We start from the raw sequence: 27,024 nt of genomic DNA on the forward strand, positions 1-27,024 counted from the left end.
ACAAAGTGTTACTTTTAAATGAGAGAACAATGGTATCTTACAAACGGCTGTTGCGAAAGAATTTTTTTATTTATTCATTTATCGACACCTTTGACATAAAATATGAAGGAGAATGAAAAGTTTTATCGTAGCTTTTCGTACGGAAGTCACGATAGATAATATATGTTTTCTTCCTTTCTTTTTCTTCCTTTCTTTTTTTAAAACTAATCCATGCAATTTGCTATTTATATGCAGACCAAAAAGTATTAAATTACACTCGTGTTGAAACTCAGAGTTTGTGAAAGAGAAGGAAAATAATAACGAAAAAGGACAATCAAGTTTTTTTAGTTCAGGAGAATATCTTTCCCGTTCAACTTTTTGTCGGATATTTCCATTATTCTCACTTAAACGTAACACTGTGTGGACATACACGTGGAATCTGCAGAGAAGCGTCGGTAATCGCGTATTTATCCAGACAATGAAGGGAGCGAGAGCAGGTGTGTATAACCCTGGACACCTTTTGATTGGCAAACATGCATATTTTATCCAGGCTCGCAATCGGATAACGTGTTGTTCGTATCAATTATTCTCGAAAACTCAACGGGTGCCGCCTAATGGGGAACGGAGTTTTAATTGAAACGTAATCCCAATTAAAATGAGTTGGCGATACTCCGCGCACGAATACGCGTAATCGTGTTAACGAAATGAAATGTCCATTCTAGCGCAAGATATTGGGGACCACGTTTCTGTTGGTGGAAAAAGGGTGGTATGGGCGAAGAGCTTTTTAGTCGATAAGTTTCGACGATATAATATTCCAACGATTTTCAGATTTCTATTTTCTTTTTTTCTTCTTTCTCCTCATTTCTTCTCTCCTCCTTTCTTTCCTTTCCTTCCTTTTTTTAAAATCTGTCTCCTCTCCGCGAGGAAACGAACGAAACGAAAATAGGTTCACGTTAAAATAGGATATTGTTTTCTTTTCCCATAGAGAGAGGGGAAGGTTCTAGGTATAGAATGGTATTTTTATTAAAGGATATATATCGCCAATGTTATTCGATACTAGAAATTTATTCTGGATTGAATATACGATAGAATCGGAGGAGGAACGCCGGAACAAAGTTTGTTTCTCAATATATTTATTCCGTTTATTTTTCTTTCTTTTTTTCTTTTTTTTTTTCGTCTTCTTCTTCCTTTCTTTATTTGTAACGATTTACATCTCTATCTCTTCTCAAATATACAGTCTTATACCCTGCCGTTATACTCTCGTACCGACAGGTATTTACAACAATTCTCGCAAAACGTCACGTAACAATTTCGCACACTTTTTTTTTTTTGTAAATATAACATTTCTTTATAAATTATTTCATTTTTTTTCTTTTTTTTTTCTTTTTTTTCTAATAGGATTCGCGTGCCCTCGCATCACGGTTCGCGACGATCGTCACACGAAGGCGACATCTCTCTAAAATGCATCCTCTTTTCTTCTTCTACTCCCCCTTCCCCCTTCAACTAATTTTCTCTTCGATTACCTGCGTAGAAAAAACTTCGATCACTCTGTAATACATATGTATACGTATGTATGTATATATATATATATGTAATAATACGATAATTTCGTGTTTTAATATGTACGTTAAAAAATGCTTCCGCGCTGTTGACAAATAACCTTAGAAAATGAATAAAAGGGAACGCGTGTCATATTGTCGGATCAACGATATGATATATCCGGGAAACGTTGTCACAAACGAAGTGAACCGAGTGTCAAATCGAAAATTGAAAAACGAGAACGAAACGACGACGCCTATTTCCTTTCCGCCTTTCGAGAACGACTATCATTCCACGATGACGCACTAATTGATCTTCGAACCGAGACTCGTTAACCGAGTTTACTAAGTTTCTAGATAGTTTTTTTTCTTCTTTTTTTTTTTTTTCTTTACCTTTGGTTTCATCTAACGCCCCGAATAAAAACGAAAAACGCCCTCTCGTTAAAGCACCTTTTTACGAATACTTTCTATTCCTCGCAGTGGCTTTCCGAATCGCTATCGATTCGGTTCACTAGCGGATTTGGCTGCTCGTCACCGGAAGAACGTGACGGTTATATCTCTCTCTCTCTATATATATATATATATATATATATATATATATATATATACATATAGGCGGCGATTCCTCGTTTTCGTCCCCGTTGTGGTCGTGAAAATATCGTAATTTGAAACTCGATGCGAACTAGAAATGCGACGTTATTACGATTTCGATAATACATATGTATATATATATATATGTAATTATAGCATACGGTAACTGAAACAGATTTCTATTACAGATTTGTATTTTCAATGGTTGAAAATTATACGTATATATGTATATATATGGTGATAATGACGCGATCGAAACGATTAATTAGAAATGTAAAAGTCGTCGCCTGTTCTGATAGTGTACACAACGTGAAAAGCATCGGAGCATTGTTCGCGCATTTTAATAGAAACGTGTCCATTTAACGATAATAGCACGGTATCAGTACTCTCTCTCTCTCTCTCTTTCTCTTTCTCTCTCTCGATAATGACACGAATATTTTGCTCATCAAGCGATAATCGTATGCCATGCATATGTTAACAACGAGGCGTTTATTAGCGATAACGTGACGGCAAATACGCGGATGGTTAATGTAAATTTAATAGAATTATTTTGTTACTTTAGTTACAACAGAGCTGCATTCTTTTTTAAATATATATTATCATTTCAAATATAATATATATTTTGTGCTCGTAATTATTTCTAATTAATTATTACTTCTGTTGTCTCACTTTTGTTATTTAAAATATATAAATATATTCATCCTCGATATTCCGTTAAATACGTTACGAATACGTGTAGTAGTAGTAGTAGTTGAACGGTGAAACAGGCGGCGATCACAAATCTGACGGATGGCGCAATTACGAAATCGCAACAAAATCGCACATCGGTCGGTCCACATCGGATCTAAATATCGTGCAAACGATGCAAACTCGTACGACACGAGAGATTTCATTACGCGAGAGAGAAGGTTTACGCATTATTTTTTTTAATCGAGTGCAAAATTTGGCGCAAAGCTTCGCGTGCGATGATCCACGTGTATATTTCAATTAATCGCAAAATCATTCTCTTTTCCGCGTAGTTGAGTCAGCGTGGAATTGTCCCTAGAAGCTAGTTCATAACACGCATAAAAATTTTGTTCTAGAAGCGAGATTTTTTTTCTTTTTTTTTTTTTTTTTTTTCTTTTTTTTCTCCTTTTTTTTCCCTTATATGTATATATCATAACCGATGTACAGAGAGACAAGGACACAACAACCGATATTTATCTTTGGTTCTTTCCATCGCGCAAAAATTCTTGTCCTCCTTCTTTCCTCCAATTTTTCTTCCGTCCAAAAATCTCGATACGTCGTTGTTAATTTAATCGTTAGACGCGGATGATCGTAGAGGCACATTAACGCAGCTACTTGGAAACAATTTTTGTTTTTGTCGACGATCTCTCCTCGCTTCTGCTCTCTTCTGGGTTAACTCGGTTATTGAACTATTTTTTTTTTTTTATTTTTTTTTTATTCCACTCGAGAGTTTAAACGGCGCGTATAAAAATCTTCACGCCGACCGATTTTCGCGAATTGACGAATCTACCTGCCATCGGGTGATTAAATTGGACGTAATGATCGACAGACCGACATCTATATATCTCTATGTATGCAAGCCGATGAAAATAAATTGCAGGTTATCTGCTCTATATAATACTCTTTCCGCGGAATTATTTCGTTTAATTTCGCTTGTACGAGAGATTCGAGATTTCCCCTCCCTCCCGCCACACGTGTCACACGTCCCGACGACCCTGTGACGACTCCGAACTCCGAATTTCTTGATTATTATCGATTATTAAACCATCGTTCAAGTTACAATAGAACGAAACTTTATAAAATATGAATCGAGAGTTTAACAAGATTCGTGTTATCCTTAATAGATTATACATAATGTGTATAGATAGATATTATAAAAGATATACATAGCTTAAAAGATATACGTAGTATATAAAAAGTAACTTAATTAATAATAATTCAATTAAAAATATCTCCGTTAATAATTCCCTTATAGACCATATTTTAAATTTTTTTTTTCTTTTTTTTTTTTTCTTTTTCTTTTTCTTTTTTTCGAAACAAAGAGATTGTGCCTTCTTCGCAGTTCAGAACGAACGAATAATTTTGCAAGAAGAACGATGTTCTCGCGACAAGCATTTCCAGTTATTGTTATCGTACGCGTTCATCGATAATGTTGAAGGTACGAGTATCTCCTCGTATTAGAAACATCTAAAAAAATACTACTTTTATTTTATATAAAAAGATCTCTCTCTCTCTCTCTCAAGTTCTCTCCTTTCTCCCTTGTTTCATCCCCCTTCTTTCGCTTCAACAATGTACAATTAACGTCTATATAATTATGTACAATTTGTTTTTCTGCCCCTTTCGTGTCTCCAGCCCCCGAATAATGGTGCTTGATCCTTAGTTCAAACGATACGCCCCCCCCTTCACTGCATGACTAGGGTTCCTTATGCGGAAAAACGTACGGACAAATTAAGCTCTACATCGCGACTTCGTCGTAACAATTTCTATAATTTTATACAATCTCTGGATATATATATATGCGTTTATATATATTGTATCTGTTCGAAGGAAATTTCACGTTACCACGGCGATCTTGGCGATCAGTGGGGATGATTTACGATCGCACGCGAGAGAGATTACACCGTGGTAATGCGAATCGCGTTCGAAGGAATGGAAGGCATTTTCTTAACGTTTCCCTCTTTCCTTCTTCTTCTTTCTCTCTCACTCTCTCTTTCACTCTCTCTCTTCTCTTTTCCAGTAAGCTTGGTGCGCTTCCACGGACTACTTATCGCAAATTTACCGAATAATCGAGACGCGATAACGAGGTTTTTTTTTCTTTTTTCTTTTTCTCTCTCTGAGTGATTGGAGGGAGATTGAAGGCAATCGCATTAGAAATCGCACGGGTAAACGTTTTCGCCAAGGATTTCTACGTTATTCCATTTAAGCTTTCTCTCCATTCTTGTCTCTCACGCATTCTTCTCTCTCTCTCTCTTTCATACTTTCTCTCTTTATCACTATTTGTTCTCTACGGGAGAGATTTCTTCTGTGTGTGTATGTGTGTTTGTGTCAAGCTGTATGAAGCAGAACTCGGTAAAAAAACTCGTCTGTGTAATTGATCAACGTTCGTAAACTATAAACATCCGGGGGAAAACGATTTACACGATTACATAACGTTAAAGGAGGTTGAATACGCGATTGATAGATGATGGATAGGTCAACGATGTTCAACGATGTTCTTTCGTGTCGGGATACCTGTTCCTTCTGATGACGCATCGTCTCTTTATCGTCGGTACATCGCGCTTAGAAGCGTAGGCGATTTAAAACGTTTGCGAGTATTTCTCCATCAATATTCGTACGTTTGTGTATGCGTCGGACGAAGGCAAGCGCCCGCAATTTCTACGATCGATATGCGTGCATTAAATTTCGTAAACGCGTGTAAATTCGGCCGTTGGCAACGTGAGTCACAGCAAAAGGATCATTTTTAGGCCCGCTTCGATATAGCAATCGTGGTCGACCACAGTTTCTCACAGGACAGGATTCAACAAGGAAACAAACAATCGTTCATCGATCGTGCGAGGAAGGTAACAGAAGAAATGACAAGCGATAATTATCCTCGTGCACTAAGATCTCTTCAATTGTCCCAGATCGGAGCTCTTGGGCGAGTACAGGCCCAATTTGAGGGTAAGCTCTTTGGGCTTTCTAGGAGCGTTTCTAACGGGGAACGGGCTGAACTGCGTCTTGGGGCTGGTCATGGCGTTATTGTAATTGCTCTCGTCTTTGCTCGAGTGCCCTATGTTGCCCAGGCTCAGAGACGATTTCTTGTAACCGGTTGGACCCCGGTCGGGCAGCTCGGGATACTTTCCAACGTTCATCTTGCCGGGGAATTCCGGATGAGAGACGGGCCGTTTCGACTCGTCGGTTAACAAACTCGGCGAAAGTTTGGAGGCGTAGTGATTGACGGTCGAGGAGAAATGCTTGTCGGCGAATTGACGATTCGGAGACAGGCTGTGGTAATCCCTGGTGTGCGCCACCCTCGTCGGTAAGTAAGATTCCGACGAGTCGGCCCCCGTGTCCAGAGAGGGCAACGTGCTGCTCAAGTGTCTGTGCTCGTAGTCGGTGCTCTTTGCGTGGGAATATTCCTTGGGGGACAACGGGTCGTATTTGCGGCGAAGCGTGTTCGAGGATTCGCTCGCGTAGGACTCGTGTAGGAACGAGGAGGGAGGAGCGGTGGTAGTCGCGTCTTTCGGGCATCTCTCCTCTTTCGAAACTTGGTACTTGGTGGGCGTCAACGGTTCCGTGTTTCCGTTGCTGAAGTAAGGAGATTTATTGGAGATGGATCTAACGTCTGAAGATTGAAGGGAGGCGAAGGAATCGGCGCCAACTTGTCTGGTCGGCTCGTCGTCGTATCTCACGCGAAATTCCAACGACTCTTTGGTCATGATCGGACTCTTGAGGTGCAGGTCGTACGCGTTGATCGATATCTCCGGTTTATGGTTGATGTACTCGAACGCTGACGTTTCGACGACGGGCGGCTTCTCGTACGAGCCCGTCGTCGCGAACGGGTTAGAGACGGAGTGTTTGTTGGGCGACAAGTTGGCCTTATAGTCGAACGTGTTGTAAGGGTCGTAAGAGGTGTTGAGGGGCGAGGTGTCCATGTATTGAACCGGTTTGGTGTACCTCAACGATGGCACGTCAGCGAAAGGAGATTTGTTGGGGACGTACGGTATCGAAGACAATTCCTTTTGGGGTGGAAGGTCCAGGCTAGGATCCGGTAACACTTGCGCGGACGAGATTTTATCCAGCTTCTCCAACTCTCTGTAGATGTCTATGTCGCTCTTGGGCGACGAGTCGTCCACCTGGTATTTCGATACCGTGTACGGTAATACGTTTTCCGTGTATTTGGAATACTTGTCGACGACCGACGATGGTATCGAGGGTTCCTGGGTCGAGGGCAAGTCGCTTCTCGCGTCGATCGAATCGTTGGACGATTTATATGAGAAGACGTTGGTCGAGATGCTGGAAAGATCAAGCCCCTCGATCTCGCTCGTGTTTTGACTGGACGGCCCTTTGTCCAGCGTCACCATACTCGCCGGTGAACGATCGTCGTAGTTGGCCAACAATTTCGACAACTCCTCGTTTATCTTGCGATCGATCAAAGCCTCCCTGGTGTCGAGGTATTCGTGGGATATCGCCTCGTCCACGTCGAAGTGATCCATCTGTTCCGTTTCGTCGATCAGCGAGAGTTTGGACAACTCCTCGTTGATCTTCGCGTCGAACTCGGACACGCTCGTGGCGGTCATGTTGTCCAAGTCCTTGAAATTGATCCGCGCCAATTCCTCGTTGATCTCGTGCTCGTTCAATCCCATCTTCTCCAATATCGGGCTGAATATCTTGGAGATTTCCTCGTTTATCGGGCTGATGGTGATCTCTTTCGAGATCTCTTCGAGATCCGGCAAACGTTTCTTCGCTTGGCAAGCGAGAATTTTCTGAAGTATAGCCGAGTTCTCTTGAATGATCTTCAACGCCCTGTCGCTGTTCCTTCGCCCGTTCTCGCTCTTCTTGCGCGGTTTCACCTTGGTCCACACGCCCAGCTTGGACTCCCTTCCGTCGTCGGCGTCGTTGCTCTTGCCGCAGCTCACGCTTTTCAATATGCTGTCGCTGTTCTCGTCGATGTTGATCCTCGGATGCACCACGTACGACTTTCTACCCTCGCCAGTCACGTTGATGTCGGGTATCGTACCCAGACGATGCTTGGAGAAATTTCTCGCTGAATTACTGAACGTATCCTGCCTTCTCGCTTCCAAACTCTTTATATCCTCCCAGATGTAGCCGGTCTTCCTCGTCAGCATCCCGCTCTCCGACATCCCGTCGTTCGCCTTCGCCTCCAGATGCTTGATATCCTCCAAAATGTCGCTCGACCTCTTCTTCGCGATCGTGGTCGTGAACTCGTCCGCGGATGCCGACGATTTCATGTCGGCGTATCTCCTGCTGTCCAAACTGCTCGAACTTCTTTCCAACAATTTCGATCGGTCCCTGTAACGATAGTTGAAGTAACGCTTGTCCAACGCTTTCTCCTGGGGCAAAGAGGGAACCACGTCCTTCTCCGACAGAGGATCGTCCCCTCCATCCTCGTACGCGTCCTTTTCCTTTCCGTAATAATCGGTGCTCGTCGCCGTCGTTTGATAATACTTGACGCGCTCGTCGCTTTCTTTCCTTCTGTCCGTCAAGCTCGTAGCCGATGCATCCTCGCGCATCCTCAACTCCGCCGATCTGGCGTAGCTCTCCCCCTTTCGTGACCCCGCCGTGTCATCTATCGTCTCGTTGTCGAGGATCTCGGACGACAATTTCAACGAGTCGAATTTGGTCTGATAGCAGGAACCTAGGAACTTGCTCGACTCCCTCGAGCTGTCCCTGGACTTCTGCTCGGGCGAGGTCTCGCTGCTGTCCAAGCTGCACCTCCGCCTGGACACGCTGTAAGGCGAGGTCGGGGTCTTTTGATTCGGATTGGAGATCGGGTAGAAGGGCGAGGTGGCGCAGCTGAGATCCATGGGCGAGGCCGACACGTCGTCTTGGCCCCGTCTAGCGAAATTCGAGGTATACTTTATCGAGTTGGCACTTATTGGCGATTGTAGGTCCGAACTGAACGACCTCTCGGAAGACTTTAGCTTGCTCGGGCTGCACGACTCGCTGGAACTGCTCACGACCAGCTTCGCCGGGCTCGCCTCGATGGACTTGTTGTTCCTCAACGAGTCCTCCATGCTGACAGGTGTCGTCGAGCTGGACATCTCGTACATTTTCCTCGTCTCCGTCCTGCACCCGCTGTCCTTCGTCCCGTCGGAGTCGACGGAGCGAAGCACCAACGTTTTCGAGTCGGAACTGACCGACGAGCACACCGATTTGTCCATGGAAAAATCTCGAGAGTCCGATCCGACCGGGCTTCTTGGGCTAACGGTCAAACTCGATGGTTTCGAGTCGGGCCCCATCGTTTCGCCCGAGCTGAACGATTTGTTGCTCTCGGGTGTCTTGGCGGGACTCCTCGCCAGATCCACAGCGTACGTCTTCGTCTGGTCGGATTGTATCTGGATGCGATCGTACGATACCATCTTCTCCAACGAGGTCTCCAACGAGGTCTCCAACGAAGTTGAGCCAACGGTGTGCGTTCTCTCGATGGGAGATGTTTCCAGGTGTTTCGTCTTGGCCGCCGGTTGGTCGGGAATCGATCCGACGATGCTGCGAGTCTCGTGTTTGGTCGGTGTTATTCTGTTCAACTTTTGATCGACCGTGATCGGAGAGATGGGCAGATGACCGACGTAAGTGTTGCCATAGAGACCTGTTTTATTCTCCGTTTTATTCGCCGAGATCTCACTCGAAGTGTCATCGATGATTAAACCGGTTTTATACGGTTCCAATTCCAACGACATTCTGCTCGAGAAATCGTAGGATGGTTTGAAACGGTCCGATTTAATTTCGTTCTCGATCGTTGCCAGATCGAGGGTCGACGATTTGTCTGGAATTTTATCGTACTTATCCATCGAATAATCCGAATACACGCTCGAACAATCGTGTTCAATTACGCTCGCGTTCGCAACGATTCTGTCCTCGATTCGATCTTTCTCGATCTTGGTCGTAATTTCGTTTCGATCGACAATCTCCGGATCCATTGTCCGTTTAGATTTGCGTACGTCATCCTGCTTCGAAGTGATCGGGGTGCCAGCCGAGAAATTGGAATAATCGTAGTCGTTCAAAACCGACGATTTTCTTGTTGCTGAAGTGTCGGAAGTGTAGATATCCGCGGACAGGTCAGGCGCCGATTTCTTCGCGTCCAGTTCTTTCGATTGCTCGTCAGACGATTCTTTGCCCTGCGCGCTATTGAACATTTGAGGAACCATGGAATTATTGTCATCCTCTGCCGATAACCGTCTTATTTGATCGGTAATCTTGGCGATCGACATGTCGGCCAAACCCTCCTCGCAAATTTTCGAATCTTCTTTCGAACCGTCTGTCTTGTCGATTGGCGGCTCGTCTCCCTCCTCGAGGAACGGACGAGGATCGAGCGAGGATCCCTTCTCGGGGATCGGCGAACCATCCATTCGAGAGCTCTTCTCCTCGTCCGTTCCAACGGTATAGGATTCGGATGCTGAGGTCAGATCCTCGCTGTCAACGTCGCTCAAACGATCTGGCTCGTCGCACAATTCCGTCGACGTACTGTCGCTGTCGCTGTCAACGTTGCTGTGCTTTGGAGATAGGTCGGATTCCGTGGATTGTGGCGTGACAACTTTGCTTTCGACCGGTTCTAGAACGAATAGAAGAGAAATATATAAGTGATGATTAGAGGTGGCCAAAAATTATCAATATCGATTACATGAAATTCAAGCGAATATGAAAGGTAGTTGAACGCAAATCGAATGAAACGAAGATCGTTTCGATCGAATTATAATTATTTTGTTAAAATTATTAAAATATTGTTGGAAGAGTACTGAACGAGTATTGAAAGAGTACTGTCTGTTCTCACTACCGTAGATAAAACAGATTTGTGGATCTTGTGCGATCGATCATCATTGGTAGGCAATGCGTACCAACAGAAAGTACGTTCTTCGGAAAATAAAGTTTCCTACATTACCATGGTTTGGAGGTTCGTTATCATCGATCGATAATCGAAGTATTATAAATTTAAGAAGAAGCAGATTTAAAAATTTTCGAACGAAAATTTAAAATTAATAGGAAAGACATAGAGAGACAAGTTCCACAAAGTCAGATTGAATTAGAAACGTTCGATAAGGATTCAATTTGCGTTATCTTTACCTGATGCGTTGGAAGGTTTCTGCTTGGGTTTTTTCGTGTCCTTCCAATGAAGCGTGACACCCTGTTTATCCCTTCGGTTTTGATTTAAACTCGTAGGTCTCGTCTTGGTCGACGCAGCGCCAGAAGATAAAGTCAAGGGACGATTCTTCCCACTCACGAGCGCACTTTTGCCCACTAAAAGATGATTCATGGCCTGAGAAGTAGGAGGTGGTACCATGGTCTGCCTTGCACATGCAGCTGCGCCAGGAAAGAAAAAAAAAAAAGTGTGCATTCTTGTAGCCGTTCAATTTGCAACAAACGTACTTCCATCGGTCATATTTCCACACGGAACGGTGGTAGAATATATACGCGGAACGGATTTACGTGAAGCACGCATCTCAAAGCGATGGAGGAAACGAGATGATTTATCGTGCCTTAAACCTTAAGAAAATACATGTAATTTTTTTACGATTAGGATCGGCGATTTACCCGAAAGTATGATATGGGCCTGTCGTTGCCGTTCACGCAGCTTGGCGTATTGCTGTTTCAACGTGCTAATATCCAAAGCGAGTCGTTCTCGATCGCTGCTGGGTGCCATGGCCTGCAGCGCTCCGAGCGTTTGCGGTATACGATCTGCGAACGTGTTTTTCTTTTTTTCACGACGTGAAAAACAAACCAAGGGCTAATTCCGTATAATACAATAATTACAATGTTAACGTTATCCGTTCGATACTTCCTCACCTTTCTTCAACCGTTGCGCCATGCTGAACATGGCAGCGGCCACGGCCAACCTTTCGTCCTCCTCGGTATCGCTGTCGTCGTCGTCGCTAAGTTTCCTCGCCCAAGGCGTGATATTGTATCTGTGCTTCTCCCTCAATCCTGTCACGCCGTGCAGAGCTCCCATACTGACGATGTTCTGCCGTAACACATAACACTCTGACGTCGTCACGCCGAAAATAAAAAAAAAAAAAAATCGTTGCCAATAACGAGCGCATTGAAACGCGTGGCAAGGGTACGGACAAACCTTTATGAGATTGTTGGTATCCGTGAACTCGAGCATCTCTCTCGTCAACACTCCCATTATGCTGTAAAACTCGTCCGCCGATGTGACCGTCATGATACGACTGAAATCAAACGATAGGACACGTGATGGCGCCACGTCGAACCCGGTTAAACGAACCTATTAAACTTTCTCGATCCTCTTCCCCGATCCACTTACTCGGAGAGTCCTTCCCATATGGCGAGCGCGGTTCTTAGCAATATCTCGTCCCCCTCGAGAAATATCAGATCCCAGACACGGAGGACAGCCTCTTGGGGCAGGCAATGACAGAAGAGAGTGAGGAACCATTGCATCGTGAACACATTGGTCAAAGGTGGTTCGTAACTGCTGCCTAACGACAAACGTTTCCTTTTCTTTCCTTTCCTTTCCTTTCCTAACTTTTAATTCTTAATTTTTTCTCTCTCTCTCTCTATTTCTTTTTTTTTTTTCACCGATGAGACGAGCCTCCTCGTACAGTGGCTTCGTTCCGAGCGAATCGAGCGAAGAGAGTTACGATTGCACAACCAGTTTGGTTACCTGTCGCCTTGTCCTTCGCGTCGTTCTGAAGCGCCTCCAGGTGTTTCGAGAGCTTGGGCAGCCTGGCCCGCAGCAGATCTCGAAACACGGCCATGTCGACCGACAGGCCGCGAAGATTGTCCGCGAAATAACCCTCGGGCAGGACACCCTCTATCAAGTAGATCATCACTTTCACGGCCGCGGACTCGGCCCGATCCATAACTTGCAGAACGAGGGCGGCCAACACGTTCAAGCCCTGGCAATAGCCGACAGACTTGTTCCATCGGGCGAAGCCGAGCAGAACCCGGCGGAGCACCGCTTGATTGTCCCTGCCAGCCGCGCCGCAAAACAGACTGCACCCAGTTCTGTGTAGATCCTGTGAAAAATCTGTTCTGTATATCTGTTCTGTATCCTGTATGAAACTAACGTGTATATATATTTATATTTATAGGATTCCGCGAATGGAGACGAAGATGGAGGTTCGACGATAAAATGATGAAACGGAAAGAGGAGGTGGAGCGGAACGACGAGCTGGTTGGATGATTTGACTGTGCAGCAGGCCAGGCTTCGTTAAAGGTCACTTTTTCTCGTCGCGAGCGAGTTAATTGGAAGGCTCATCGGCGACACTTAATTGCCCGGCGTCGAAGTGATTGATGATCGAAATTTAATTGCGCGTAATTATACGGCGGGGGGAGGGAACGGCGGGGGGAGTTTTTCGAACGCGACGAGATAGAAGGGAGAACTGGTTCTCGATTCGAATTTCGATCCCCCGGGGAGGAATTATTTAGGGAAGAATTCGATTTTTCGAACTACGTGGGAAATACGTAACGAAGAGTGAAAGCTGTTGTTTGTTCGTCGAGTCGAGAAATTCGTTTCGCGCGCGCTGTGTGTGTGTGTGTGTATTACGATTTATCGCGAGAGGGAATTGTAGAGATTCGTGTAAAAATTATTCAGCAAGGGAATAATAAGGAACGGATATTTGTCGATTAAACAGTTTTTAAAGATCTGTGTAATTGAACGAGAATCTAATAATAACGCGCTCGTTATTAAAGAAAAGATTCGAGAAAAAACAAAGAAGAAACGGATATACATTTGAATTTCAAATGTATTTGAGACGATACTTGGTCGAGGAATTTCATCGTTGTCGTTATTATTAACCGAGGTGAGCGTGGAATTAACGAGAACACGGTTTTGTTATGCGAGGAATTATTAGAAAAAAAAAAAGAAAAAGAAGAAGAAAGAAAGAAAGAAAAGGATATACGTGAGTTTCTTACTTTAACGATTTGTATACCGAGCTCTTCATCGTCAGGATTGCTCCACTCGTTGAAGCAGATCTTTTCAGCCTGCTTCCAATCCACACCGCGTTGCTCCAGATGACGTTCCGCCAGCGTCAGCCATAACTGTGAAATATTCAGAAGAAAAAAAGGGGGAGGGGGAGGACGGAAGAGGGGAGGAGAAGAAAGTGAATAGAGAAAAATGAGGATTGCAATAACCCGACGACCCGTGGAATTAGAAATATTTAGAATCTCGCCTGATACTCGCCTTCTTTCGAAATTCCGACGGAATCCCTCCTGGTAACCTGGCCACCATTTTCATCGCGTCCAGCCATTGTATGAAACCACTTTCTCCCGGTTGCGGGGTCAGGCTGAATCTCATCTTCGTGTCTTCGACTGTAAATTAAAAATGCTCGAGAAAAAAAAGTGGATTTGCTTCTGAAGAGATCGAGATAAAAGTTTAAATTATATGATTAAACGATGAAAGGGAAAGAAAGAGTTGCAGAAGAGTTAAAGGAAAGGAATCGAAATGGAATAACAATGTATAATCCGTGGGACGGCTAATAACTCGACTCAATAATAAACTCGCACCGGAATTTCCGTGCAACTTTTTTGTCGAGTCGAAAACAAAACACGCGAAATTCCGCGTTTTTGCAGTGACGCAAGAACGGGGAGGGAAAGTTTGAATCGCGTTGAACAAACGGAAACGTTAATGATTCGATCGAAATACCAACCCGTATTTAACATCCCCCTCGGTTTACAAAGTTTTATAATCGGACGTCTAGCTTGATGCTACGCGACGCGTGGAGGAAAACGGCGAAAGATGGAACGGTTAAATCGAGGATTGAACGCCTCGATGATCACCGAAACCCGAAGCTCGTTAATACGTTTATCGGCCGGACAAGTTTCATCGCCTTTAATACCCTTATTTGATTAGCCAGCGTGAATCTTCGAATCGATTACGACGCGACGCACATCGCGTGAACGTTCAACTTTACGGAATCGGATTCGCTTTTCGAGAAATTTCAATTTCTTTCTTTCTTTCCGGAACACGAATGTATAATATATTTTCTCGATCGATGGTAAATTATCGTTAAACTTGTTTGGACTCGTTGTAGACTCGATAGAGAATAAAAAAAAAATGGTAATAGCAATTAATCTTAATCTAGAGAGATTTCGATAATAAAAATTCTAACGAATTCGCAGCTATTCGATTTTTTTTTATAGGTTTTATACGAAGTAATTAAGTAATCACAATTTCTTTCAGAAGGTTGTTGAACGCGTCGCGATCGAATCAGTTTTCGATACGAGAAACAAGAAAGAAAACGTATTTGTATTCGAATGTAAAACACGAAGGAATTAATTAACCGAACATAAGTACTTGGCGTCATCAAGTTGAAGTAGCCACTTGTTCCATCATAAATTTTATACAATCGGGCTTGGATAAACGAGGCGGCCATAACCGACCTATCAGAACGTAATACAAATACACATGTGGATTGATTTCCATTATCCCTTTGTTGTTCAAGGATAAGCTCGGCGAGTTCACTAGGTTACCGGTAAACTGAATCTCCTTTCGAGCGTCGAGCGGAGGTTTTGTTTGAACGAAAAGTCCAATTTAATCGAGGCTCGTTCGATTCGAAATAAACCACGAGATGCGTGTGATCGAACCTCTCTCTCTCTCTCTCTCTTCCTCCCTTTCTCCCTCCCTCCCTCTCTCTCTCTCTCGAAACTCAATTCCAACTTATTCAATTGTCGGACGTTTCATGAATTTCTAGCAGCCTGTAAAAGTAGTTTGCATCCTTGAGGTTTATACGCCTTACAAGGTATTTCATAGTCGTAGATAAATCGTAATCCAAGATATTCCTATACACGATACATATACTCTTACGTATAAATCACCGGATTACGAGAATGAATATCATTATTTGCTAAGTGGAACGGGAAAGTACGATTCGAAGATAAAGTTATCCAAGTATCTCCAGTATCTTGTTTAAGTCAAGAAAAATTACTATCGCGAGGAAAATATCGTATCGATTCGATCGAGAAAAATTTATCGTATACTCGGAGAAAAAAAAATGCATTTTATCGTCGATAGACGTAAGAAGGATTATATAAACTCGCGATTACTCCACTTTTCAGAATTAGAATCACGTCCCGTTTATCCATTCGTTGTCGAAGAAAAAAGAAATAAATAATGGAAACGAAGAAAGGAGGGGGAGGAGGGAGGAGAGCTTTCGCTAGAAAGCCACAAAGCCACAAAGGTTAAAATTGAAATTCGCATGCAAGATGGACGATAAATCGGATCGTTGATATTCCATTGGCCATTGGGGATCGTGGGACACGCGCACGCACACGTGGTGCGGTGCATGGTTGCGTAAACAGGATTGTTCACCTTCCAATTCTTCGTACTTGGAGGCAGAGCTGGCAGCGTACGCGGCTCCTGACGCGAAGTTTTTCAGGGAGTTGAAAAATCCGCTCATTCTCCAATTAGGAACGCCACTCTTTCTTCTTCATCGTCACTTTCACCTCACCCGCCTCCTCTTGTTGTACGCAGTGCACCCGCCTTTCACCCGTTCTCGTGATTCATGATCCGCCGACCTTGCGTTCATTTTCTCGGGATCACGCCCGCGAACCTCCGACCATCGCGAACCTTGTTTCGCGCGAGACGCATTTTTATCACGTGTCTGAAATCCCGATGGCAACGTTTACCTCGATGCAAGAAATCGTATCTAAAAATAACATTGGCCGGCGTTACGCGCGCCTCGTATCTCGAGGGAAGTGCGCTCTCCTTCGAGATAACACGCTGTTATGTGGTCGACGGGCTGGATACGTCATGGTTGTCGGCCGGTTTGAAAAGTTGATTCGCACGAGTGAATTGCGAATAAAACCGCGATTTCGTATATCATCGTATATAATCTATATATGTACAAGTGAAAAAATCGAATAGGAGATATTTCTTTATTTATTTACGTCTTGAGTGTTGTCTCTTTTCATTGGCCAACCTTCGATAGATTTTTAATGATTCGTTATCGAGAGAAATTTCTTCGATCACGCCTACAAACGCTTTTTCTCCTTTGTTGTTAATGAATGGAGAGACGTTGCTCGTGTGCGTGCGAATTCTCGAGAAAAGTGATTGGTCGACGCGCGTGATTCTTTGGATGGAATAATTTTGTTGAAATTACGAAAAGAGAGAAAATGATTCCGATTGGAAGAGATGATTATATATATATCTTTCAAGGGTAAGTTTTTCTTAATCGCGTCTGCATCGAGGTGTACCACCTGTTAACAAAGCGGTTAATGCGGATGCATCGACGGTATGCTGTAATACACGCGCTCGATTCGACGAAGAAGAATTTTGCGCGATACTTGGACGAATCGATTGGTTATCAGTGTGTTTCAATTGAAACCGTGTGACGCACGAAGAATATAATACCGTGTACGTATATACGAAATCTCTGACCTTTCGAACGAAAATGTTCGTCATCGGTGAAAAGATGATTCGTGAAAAGAGAAAATCGAAATCGTGGAACACGAGTGGAAAAATTTATTCAAAATCGAAACTATAATAATTCGGAACAAACGATCACTTTCGCCGTTACGTAAGCCTCGAATAAGATAAAGACATTTTTAAATTCCGATGTATTATTAAAATATATGAAGAAATGAAAGAAAAGAAAGGAAAAATTAACGTTGAAACGATTATTGGAAAAAAAAAAAAAGAAATAGACAACAAACGATTGCATATGGTTGCTACGCACCCCACGAACCCCCTCTCGCGAATACGAACGCGAGACCACGCACGCACGTTCGACGCGTAACGCGAAACTAGAAATTACAGCACCAGTCGAACTTTAACGTTTTTTATTTATCCAATTCCTATTCAGCCTGGTTATATACGCACACATCGATTTTCCCACCCTTCTAACGTTATTTTATTTCCACCCCCGTGTACGAGATTCTCTCTCCCACCGAATAGAATCTTCCAACCGAAGAAGCTACGTTTTCCAAAAACTTTATTACACGATCGTTCCATTCTCCTCTATCCCTTCTATACATCCTGTATACTAAAAAAAAAAAAAAGAAGAAGAAAAATTGCACGAAGAGAGAAGGAAGGAACGAATCGTTCGATAAAACGAACGCGTATAACCCATCGCGGTCAAGGAAGGTAGCAAAAGCACATCCCCCTAGCGAGACAATCCCGGGGACGTCTTACCATTGTCATTGCGCGAATCGACGACGTGAAGCGGACTGGTTGTCCCCAGGAAAACCGCACGTCGTGTTACCTCGCATCTGTCCTCGTGTCACCGAGCACACGCACACACGCGTTTCTCTCCAACACTCGCCACCAGCACACCCCCTCCGACACTGACGCGTACACCCCTCTGCGTACGTGCGAGGATGAAAGAAAAAAGGAGAAGGAGAAAAAGAAGAAGAAGAAGAAGGGACACGCTTCTATATTCACGCGTCGAACACGGCACGATATGGATACGATCGATGCTAGCCGAGGAGACGGTTAGCCGAGGAGTTGTTCGCACGTTTGTGGACGAAACGGCCGTGGCTCGAGATGATGTTGGACACGGCGAAGTCGCAGTCGGACAACCCCTCGCTCGCGAATACGTCGAGTCAGCTGAACGGCCACTACGTCGGCGGAAAGAGGGAGAGAGAGCAGTTGCGCGCCTACACGTCCACCGTGACAATAACCACGATGGTTAGGCTGTATGGGAGGGGTAGTTGTCTCGTGGAACCCTGCAATAGGCACACTGAAGCCGTTCCGCGAACCGTTCTCTCCTCCAGCCTTCTCCAGCGATCAAGCCACTCCCGTTACGTCGCATGCGCGGACACATGCCCACACACACCGCCACCCCACCGAGGCAGGAATTTGTGCGTCTGTGGGGGTGCTCGCGTGCGCCCGACGTCTTCGCGCGGCCGACAACGGTGACTGCTGCTCCGTGGCTAGGGGTGCCTCGAATCCGGTTATCATACTCTTCTTCTTCTTCTTCTTTCGCAGCGGTTATTCCCGGAATATCTTCAGTATCTTTACTCGTCCGTGGATACTTTTCCGTCATTCTCTTTTCTAATTATTGTTACTTTTCTTATTTTCTATTCTCCCGTTTGAGAAATTGGATTTTTTCTCTCTCGAACGTTCGTTCTTTCATTCGTGGTGTTAACGTGGTGCAACTCTTCTCTCGCAACGACGCTCCTATTACTTCTATCTCGGTTTACTTAACGAGATTACTTTTACAACCGGTGTGTGCCATCGTTGTCATCGACGGGGAGGGATTTTCATACGGGATGTGGTACGCGAGAAGGTACCGCGAGAGATTTTATCACGGCACTGTATACCGATTTTAATTCGCGTCGCACACAAGTGAGCGGCGTTCCTTGGATCGATGAACTTATCGACTCGGTCGCTTTATGGGTCAGTCGGAAATGTCGTCAGAGTCAGTGGCAATACGAGAGACTAAGGCCATCAGATATATATGTATATACACGTTCGTCGATCTAACTCGTTTCTCGTATCTTTGCGATCCTTCTGCGTCGAGTGGAGTAAATAAACGAGATGGAAAAGAAGAGGGGGGGAAAAATGTGAAAAATAACGATACGTGTTATTTTTTTTCTTCTTTGTAATTATATCGCTCGTACGTGCCTCGTTCTTCTAACGCGTGAATTCCTGTATTCTCGCCGGTTTGATATGAATCATGGACGCATAATTAAAACGAACCGTAGTACGTACGTATAATTTATAAATATACATTTTGAAATTGATAATCCGACGGATAATTTACGATTCTTATTTTCTCCCGATTCTCTCTCGTTTGACTCGAATTTTCGGAGAAATTAGATTTATAGAAAGTTACTTGGCTAGTTAATTTATTCAGAGGCGTTTCGGACCATCTAACGGAGTATCTTAGATTTTTCGAAATAAAATTATGATTATTATAATTGGCGTTTGGAATTTTCATAAATTACGCAATATCCGCTATTTCCCCCGGCTATATAAGAAATATATATACAAAAACGCGATGATTTGTTTCGTTTAAACGGACATCGCATCAAAATTTATAAGAAAAATAAGAATGGATGAAAGAAAGTTCGATCGATCGAACGATGATTAGTTTTTCACATTGTTGAGGCGATGCGATCCACGAACGAAGTCGGATCGAAGGGAAAAAATTCGATTTCTCGAGCATTTCCGCCAGTGTTTCGCGAAGGATCCTCGCGAAGGAAATTCTGATTGAAAATAAATTAAAGACAAGTCTAGTCCAGAGTATTCGTTTGCTAGATAAAATTACGTTCGTCCGTGTGAACAAAAGGCTATGTCGCGTGTCTCCCCGCGTGTGTGGGGATCGAGACACGCGATCCTCTTCGTGCGAATACGACCCAATTCGATTCGTTTTGATCCAGATGAAGTCCCGCTTATTTCCACCCTATTCTCTGTCTTCATCGCAAGTATCGAATTTCGATGGAATCTCTTGGATACTTGCGTTATTCGTATTATTCAACGAAATAATGGGAAATATTTTATTCTTAACTCCTCTGCTCGTTTACAAAAGGCACGTTTTAAAAAAAAAAAATTGTAAAAATAATTCAACTAATGGACAATCGAATTGATATGGAAAGATGTCGAGTTTTAAATTTGAAAAAGAAAAAAAGAAAAAAGAAATTTTATAACGGGAGGAAAAAATCGATTTTATTTTTCTCGTCGAGAAGTAAATAAAATAAATAATATCATCGGTGATTGGAATTAAGCTAAGTAAATACGTTGCAGTTACGTTGTGGAAGAATTCAATTTTCCACGCCGCGCGATAATCGATGCAATCATCAACGCATAATTTGCACGGATATATTCAGCAGATACGCTCATTTCGCAAGACCGTGTTTTTGTCGCTCTTGCGAGCGCATCGAGGTAATGGCTTGGAAACAGTTACTTAATATTTTGCACGCTCGGTTGGCCCATTGAACCACTCACCGGCAAAAGGATGAAGTTTAGAAGCGGCGTTTGAAAAATTGCGCTTAGGTCGATAAGTTTCCCCGAGTTAAGGATGAAAAATTGTTGAGAGAGGGGGGGATGGGCGTCACCTTATCACGGGTGAGACGACAAGGCTTGGCCTTGACGAGGAGAAAAGGCGAAATCGGAATAAAAACTGACGAAATCGATGAACGGGGAACAGATTGATTCCTTTCGAATAATTATCACGATTACATTAATCGTTTGTTTTCTATCGTTTATCGATACGATTAATTCTTTTTATATTATTGTAACGAGTTCTCATCGAAAAGAGAATGAAAATTTTACTACCGTATCGTACACGCGTATCGTATATTCAAATATTTAAGTAATGGACCAGGAAATGGACGAGAAAAAGAATTATTCCCCAGAGATTTGGAATGGTTTGGACTTTTTCCGCTCTTTTCGAGGATTAACAATTTCTTCGATTTTTACGAGCTTACTTTTTATATCTATCGACCATCCCTTGGCCGATTGCCTGGACAACGTCCACCTCGATGTATGATCACGCATCGAGGGCGTGTTAAATGATCACTTCCTAACGGATTAATATTCGACTGTAAAAACTTTCGAGAAACTTTTTCAATTTCGTTGGATATCATTCATAGAATCAATGATCAATCATATTGATATTGAACGATCTATGGACTTTCTCGAAGCAACGTCAATGTAATAACAACATAATACGTTCTATTGTCACGAAAGTGAAAAAAATTAATTTAAAAAAAACAAAAAGAAAAAACAACCGAGGATAAAGAAATACTCGTTCGAAAATAACTTCGAAGATAACCTTGAAATTCCTAGAGCAACCAACGCAATTAATAACTTGGAAGACAACATCTCAAGGATACACTACGAATCTACTATTCGTGTCGAAATGTAACGCGCAAAATGCGCGTCTATTTTACCTTGGCTACGCGTCTAAGGGTTCATCGCACCTGTAGAAAATGCAGATCCGAAAGTTAGCGCGAAACAGCTGAGGAAAGTTCCGCATTTCCGGTTCGCAGGCGCAACATCATTAAAAGTTTATCAATGACGGGCACGGGCTAGATTTGGGCGCACTCGCGGCGCGGGCATGCGTATTCCGCGCGATACGCGCGGCAAAGTCTAATTATTGATCACCGACTGCGCGTCGGGTGCCACGTGAAAAGGGGCCCCTCTCTTTGTTTTCCGAAAGAATCGACGTATCAACCGTGCCGATACGCCGCGATAAAAGGTCTCGGGGCTCGCTCCAAGTGTAATGATAACGCGTTTCTTTCTTTTTTTTTCTTTTTTTTCTTCCTTCAAATCGATCGCCTTTGAAACGTTTAATGAAGCGAGTCGAAATAGGCGCCGTACTCGCGCGTGATCAGTGAAGAAAATCGAACGAATCTCTCTTCCCGATTCTCGAGAATATAATTTTCGCTCTCGAGAGGAAATTATTTCTCGAGAGTTTTAATTCCAATTTTTCTCTAACCTCGTATAACGTAAAATTAAATTATATCGGTAATTAAATCTCGAAGTGTATCGCACGAAGAAATCGCGTGTCAGAGTTAAAAAAAAAAAGGGAAAAGAAAAAAAGGAAACGGTGGAATAGATTCATGCGAGAAATTCTTAGCGGGATTCTTAAAGATGCGCATAATTTGTGTATTTGTGCCACGGTTTTATCTCGACGCCACCAGTCCAATTCCTGTTCTAGCTGTTCCATAATTTATGAATGCAGAACGGTATGATAAGATAAATAATAAGTCGCCGTTGGTTAACGAAGAAGCGCGGTATAAATCGCGCGGTTGTTTTTCACGCCGCGCAAACAAGAAGATCGCTTTTGTGTGGCGACTGTTTTATCGTCAGGGAAGGAAATGCGCGGGGAGCTTGAAGGGAAGCTCGCCGTTTTCGAACACTCGCGTTTCCGCATTACGCGAACCTCTATTGTTCGACCGACGACATTATCGTTGTTGCTGCTTGTTTAAACATCGCTCCTTCTTTTTCTTTTTTCTAACTCGTTAAGTTAATTTTAATGGTACGTATAAATGTCAAGAGTAGCACGGTTACGATACGATCGTTTAACCTGAAACCGAAGCGGGAAGAATCAAGCGACGCGTATATAAGGTGTTTGATTCGAATCTTTTACTTGAGTATAATAATTGAACATCTTTTCCACCGTGTCTCATTCTTTCTCGAGATCAAAGAGGAATTTTCGAAAGATATTATTGTACAAAGTTTCAAGAATAGAAGGAGAGATTATTATAAACATATATAGAAGATATTTTAATTTTAATTCGATACGGAGACAGAAAGCTTGTACTTACCCCGTTTTGGACTGCGAGCCTGAAGATGAGCCGTGATTATGGCGCACAATTTTTCACACTTGGTGATGAGATAATCCTTTCGACGCAGTTGTCGAACAAGTATCTCGCCTGTGTTATTAATATGATCGCGTAAATTCATCACCAAAACTTGAAGCTCGTGATTGTCTGGAAAGGAAAAGAATAAATGCATTGATTCTCTTTTTTCTCGATCTCGTGCAAATTTTCGTGTAAACACAATATTCCAGATTGGGCGGTATGGAAGGGAGTTATTTCAAAATTGGAATGTCTGCTGCGTGTTTTTCGTAATTTCGCCGCGGATAAAAGCGTAGACACTTGGAGAGGAAATCTTTGAACTCGCGTTGCAATCTTGATAACGGGCCGAAAGAGGGTTTCGGCTGTGTACACACAGGTCGAAGATTACAGTTCTTTTTCCCAACCCTTTCGCCTTATGCTCTCTGCGTGTTTCAGCGAAAACGAACGCGCCATCCCCGCTCACGTTCCTTTCTCATTCATTCCGAACACGAGTTGGAGTCGTCTTAATCGTCGAGGAGAAATCACGGATTAATTAAGTTACATTGCGGCAACTTTTGCGTCGAAAATTTAAATGGCACGAGTTGATGAACTCTGACGACTTCATCCGTGATGAACAACTCGCCTCGAGGGAATAATTGAATCGTGAATAATTGTCAGAAGTCGTCGATCTGCGTATAAATTCCCTTTCTTCGTTCCTTTTTCTATATTTAAAAATTGAAAAGAGAAAGAAATATTGCGCGATCGACAAGTTCTCAATATTTTGTTCTTGGCATCGTGGTTTTTTTGTGAACCAGTCGAGCATTTTTTTACGTCACAGTTACATCAATGGACACCGATTGTAATCATTTTCACGCGATCACTGCGGGTTTCAACTTAAGATACGTGCAATCTCTCCCCTGTTTTTCCCTATGCATGTTCAACGAGGCGGAACGAAGCAGCATTGTGTATAGAGATAAAAGAAGTGCTTCCCCCTCGAAAAGAAAAAGGAAAAAAAAAAAGAAAGAAAGGGGGAGAGAAAAAAAAAGTAGCACTCCAAGTCAAAGAACCTTCTTGCCTCGAAGTCAACGAGGTCGCTTGTCTGTCTCGTCTCTACGACCTCTTGTCTCGTCAGCCTCTGCCAAAGTATCTTTGCCTAATTCCAGGAAATTTCGAACTCTCGATACTCTCAAAATTGGGTTTAAACAAGAGCGTGACACGATGTTCTTTCGCAAATTTTCTCGATCGACTCAGATTGACTTTTCAATTTGTGCAACCAACGCGCATAGAATATTACGTTTTTATCCCAACATATAATTCTCTTTTATTAGAAAAATATTACGTAGGTATCGCAACGTATCCGACCAATCTCTCTCTCTCTCTCCCTCTCTCTCTCGATATTATTTCCAAGAACTGTCTGCATTTCCGTGAAAAATACACACAATAAATGTCCTCGAGCTAACACGTTTATCCGCCCACTCGCGACCAGGTCTGTTCTTTCTCGCGCTGTTGTACACACAGACATTTCCATCTCTTATTGAATCATTCTTACTTTTCCACAACAGACGCGCCTTTTGCAGGTGCTGATGCTGCGGATGTATCCTCAGAGATGAGGCTGTCGAGTCGCTTTCCGATCGTCTTCTATCGCCGTCTGGCAACCCGTAGATATCCAGCAACAATTGATCCACTAACGAAGAAACGGTTCCTTCTTTCCTCACCGGTGGATTGGGTAACGGTGGTGGATACGACTGCACAGACAATTATCAGAACGATATCTTGGAATTTATATATATATATATATATATATATATATATATATATATATATATATATATATATTAAAAAAGGAAAGAAGAAAGGAAAGAAAAGGAAAGGAAATTGTAATATTCGTTAAATATCTTATTCGAAGAAATCGTACCTTCGGCTTGCAAATGTTGATTTCACTTTTTACACCGTCGCTTCTCGCCCAATCGTTATCCACCAGGCTTCTGGTGTCACCGACCGATTTAGATCTCTTCAAACGTTTCCTCTCCGCCTCGGCCGGCACGAAGCTGGCCCTTCTGATCGGTTTCTTCCTATTCAACTCCATGAAATCCGGCCCTTTCCACTCTTTCTGAATCAGATTGCATCTCTTTCTCTCGTACAACGAGGGAAACTGATACCCGTCCGCGCAGTACAACAAGTTTCGCGTTTGCTGGGTGACGTACACGTCGCCGAACACCCGCTCGTTCTCCACGGCCACGCATTTCACCCGGTAGCTAATTTCCGCGTATTTCTTCAGAGGCATCACGTTGCACCCCATGGTCACGCGCGCACCAACGTAATCTTATCTCGTGCCGCTATTTAAAATACCAATGAGAAAGTTTCGGTAAGGTTTCGAGAAACCGGTATTTCTGTGTTTGAAATTTTAAGAGACGGAAGCTTGACAAGGTTTTTACGAATCATCGTTCGCGTGATTCTGACTAATATAAGGTGTAATACGATTGTCGGTTGGAAGTATCGGCAATATTGTTTCACGAAAAGATCGGAGGAAACACCGTTGAACGTTTCTGATACTCGATGAGAACATTTCACAGTTGACAAGAAATTGGCGCGTGTTTTAACACCGAGGTAATTGGTCTCCCTTTTGGTTATCGGCTCTCGAAACGTTTCTTTGTCGCGAAATCTTGAAATTCGACAACTTCATCGTGGATATCTGTTTAGCAGCAGTACCCTCTCGCGTCTTGCACAAGAATCAATTATCCAATTCGCAAAAATTGATCTGACGTTAGAAAGTTATAATTTACCGGTTGTCGTATGTAAATTCACTAATATATTTATTAGTCCAATAAACCATTACGGGAGAATTGAGGCGTAAAATAATATTTGTTAATAACAAGATTAGGGAAACATAAATTCTTCGTGTCGCGAGGATTAAAATAAATTATTGGAAATCGAGAATTTGACGTTATACACGGAGGTATAATAAAAATTGGTCAAATTTTGTTAACTTTAAATACCTCTTTGATGTTGATGCAGACGAAGAAGGATAGTAGCGAATGATCTTTGTCGCAATTATTTAACATTTGTAATTATTTATCATTTTTTTTTGACAGATTTGCGTAATTGCGAAAAATCAAATGTCGAACAAATGTTTCGATCGCGTATATATTTTCGTTTTCGTATATTATATAACGAAATATATTATTATTATTATTACTATTATTATCATTATAATAATCACTATATTAAAATGAAACCAAAAATTGCACGATAACATTTACGAATCCGTTTGATTGCAATACGATGGAAAAATATCGCTCATCGTTTCGTCTCCTCCTTCTTCTCTAGAATATTGTTTAACCAAATTGCCGATTATCCGTGTACACATGTACGGTGTTAACAACACTGAAAACTGTACGGTTATAGTTAAATGTCACTCGTCGTTTTACGCTTCTACGAAAAAGAAAAAAACGTCGAAATGTCACGAGAGATATTTATTTACTGTTAAATTAAAATCATCGAGCACCCGAGCGTGTTTCCGAAAGAAATTTTATTTTACCTTTCACTCGTTATCGTTCGCGCGATTCCACTTTTGGAATCTTTGTAAAAAAAAAAAAAAAAAAAAAAGATTTTATTCGCATTTGAAAAATTCAATTTTCTTTTCTCTTCTCTTTTTCATCGATGACTTTGTCGATATTTTATATCACGACGAATAATTTTTTTAAACGTGTGTGACTCAATCCTTCCGACTTCTTCTTCTTCTTCTTCAATCCGTTGTTGAATGACGACGTTGTTGAATATTATTGAAAAAATTTTTTTCTCATCGCATTTTCTACGCGTTTCAACGCCTTATCACGAGGCCGGTAATTCGCTTCTGGTGGCCAGACCGCAACTGGAAGTGGCGGCGATAGTAATCGTTTCATTAAGTCCATACCTCCACTTATGTTGTCGGCCAGCTTGTTAACAGAGGTGATGTGAACAACAAACGAAATAGTTGTCAGTTACTCATAATTTTTACCCATTTTTAATC

The 27,024-nt window shown here is 42.7% G+C and overlaps 1 protein-coding gene across 10 annotated transcripts; it reads right to left on the minus strand.

The window, feature by feature from the left end:
- Positions 1–1,344: 1,344 nt before the first annotated feature.
- On the minus strand, positions 1,345–26,638 carry LOC410363. Of its 10 annotated transcripts, none has more exons than XM_026444498.1 (13): positions 26,554–26,638; positions 24,931–26,447; positions 24,565–24,760; positions 23,004–23,168; positions 13,972–14,099; positions 13,704–13,829; positions 12,451–12,805; positions 12,094–12,265; positions 11,899–11,998; positions 11,616–11,790; positions 11,364–11,507; positions 10,896–11,132; positions 1,345–10,386 (listed from the first exon to the last, which is right to left on the minus strand). In XM_026444498.1, the coding sequence occupies exons 2-13, from the start codon at positions 25,312–25,314 to the stop codon at positions 5,714–5,716; spliced, it is 6,855 nt and encodes a 2,284-aa protein (XP_026300283.1). In that variant the 5' UTR covers positions 25,315–26,447; positions 26,554–26,638; the 3' UTR covers positions 1,345–5,713. The 10 variants fall into 10 exon arrangements, with proteins under 10 accessions (XP_026300283.1, XP_026300282.1, XP_006562308.2 ...); XM_026444497.1 differs by having other exon boundaries at positions 24,931–25,351; positions 26,012–26,630; XM_006562245.3 differs by having other exon boundaries at positions 10,896–11,069; positions 24,931–26,631.
- Between the last annotated feature and the right edge of the window lie 386 nt (positions 26,639–27,024).

The sequence above is a fragment of the Apis mellifera genome, linkage group LG12 (assembly GCF_003254395.2).
Source record: "Apis mellifera strain DH4 linkage group LG12, Amel_HAv3.1, whole genome shotgun sequence".
NCBI lineage: Eukaryota > Metazoa > Arthropoda > Insecta > Hymenoptera > Apidae > Apis > Apis mellifera.

Excerpts from the sequence above, each read along its gene's own strand:
- LOC410363 (XM_026444498.1), bottom strand. The coding sequence starts at position 25,314 with ATGGGGTGCAACGTGATGCCTCTGAAGAAATACGCGGAAATTAGCTAC. Across the intron at positions 24,761-24,930 it reads TCAACATTTGCAAGCCGAAG|TCGTATCCACCACCGTTACC; the intron begins GTACGATTTCTT and ends TTGTCTGTGCAG. Across the intron at positions 11,999-12,093 it reads ATATGGGAAGGACTCTCCGA|TCGTATCATGACGGTCACAT; the intron begins GTAAGTGGATCG and ends GTTTGATTTCAG.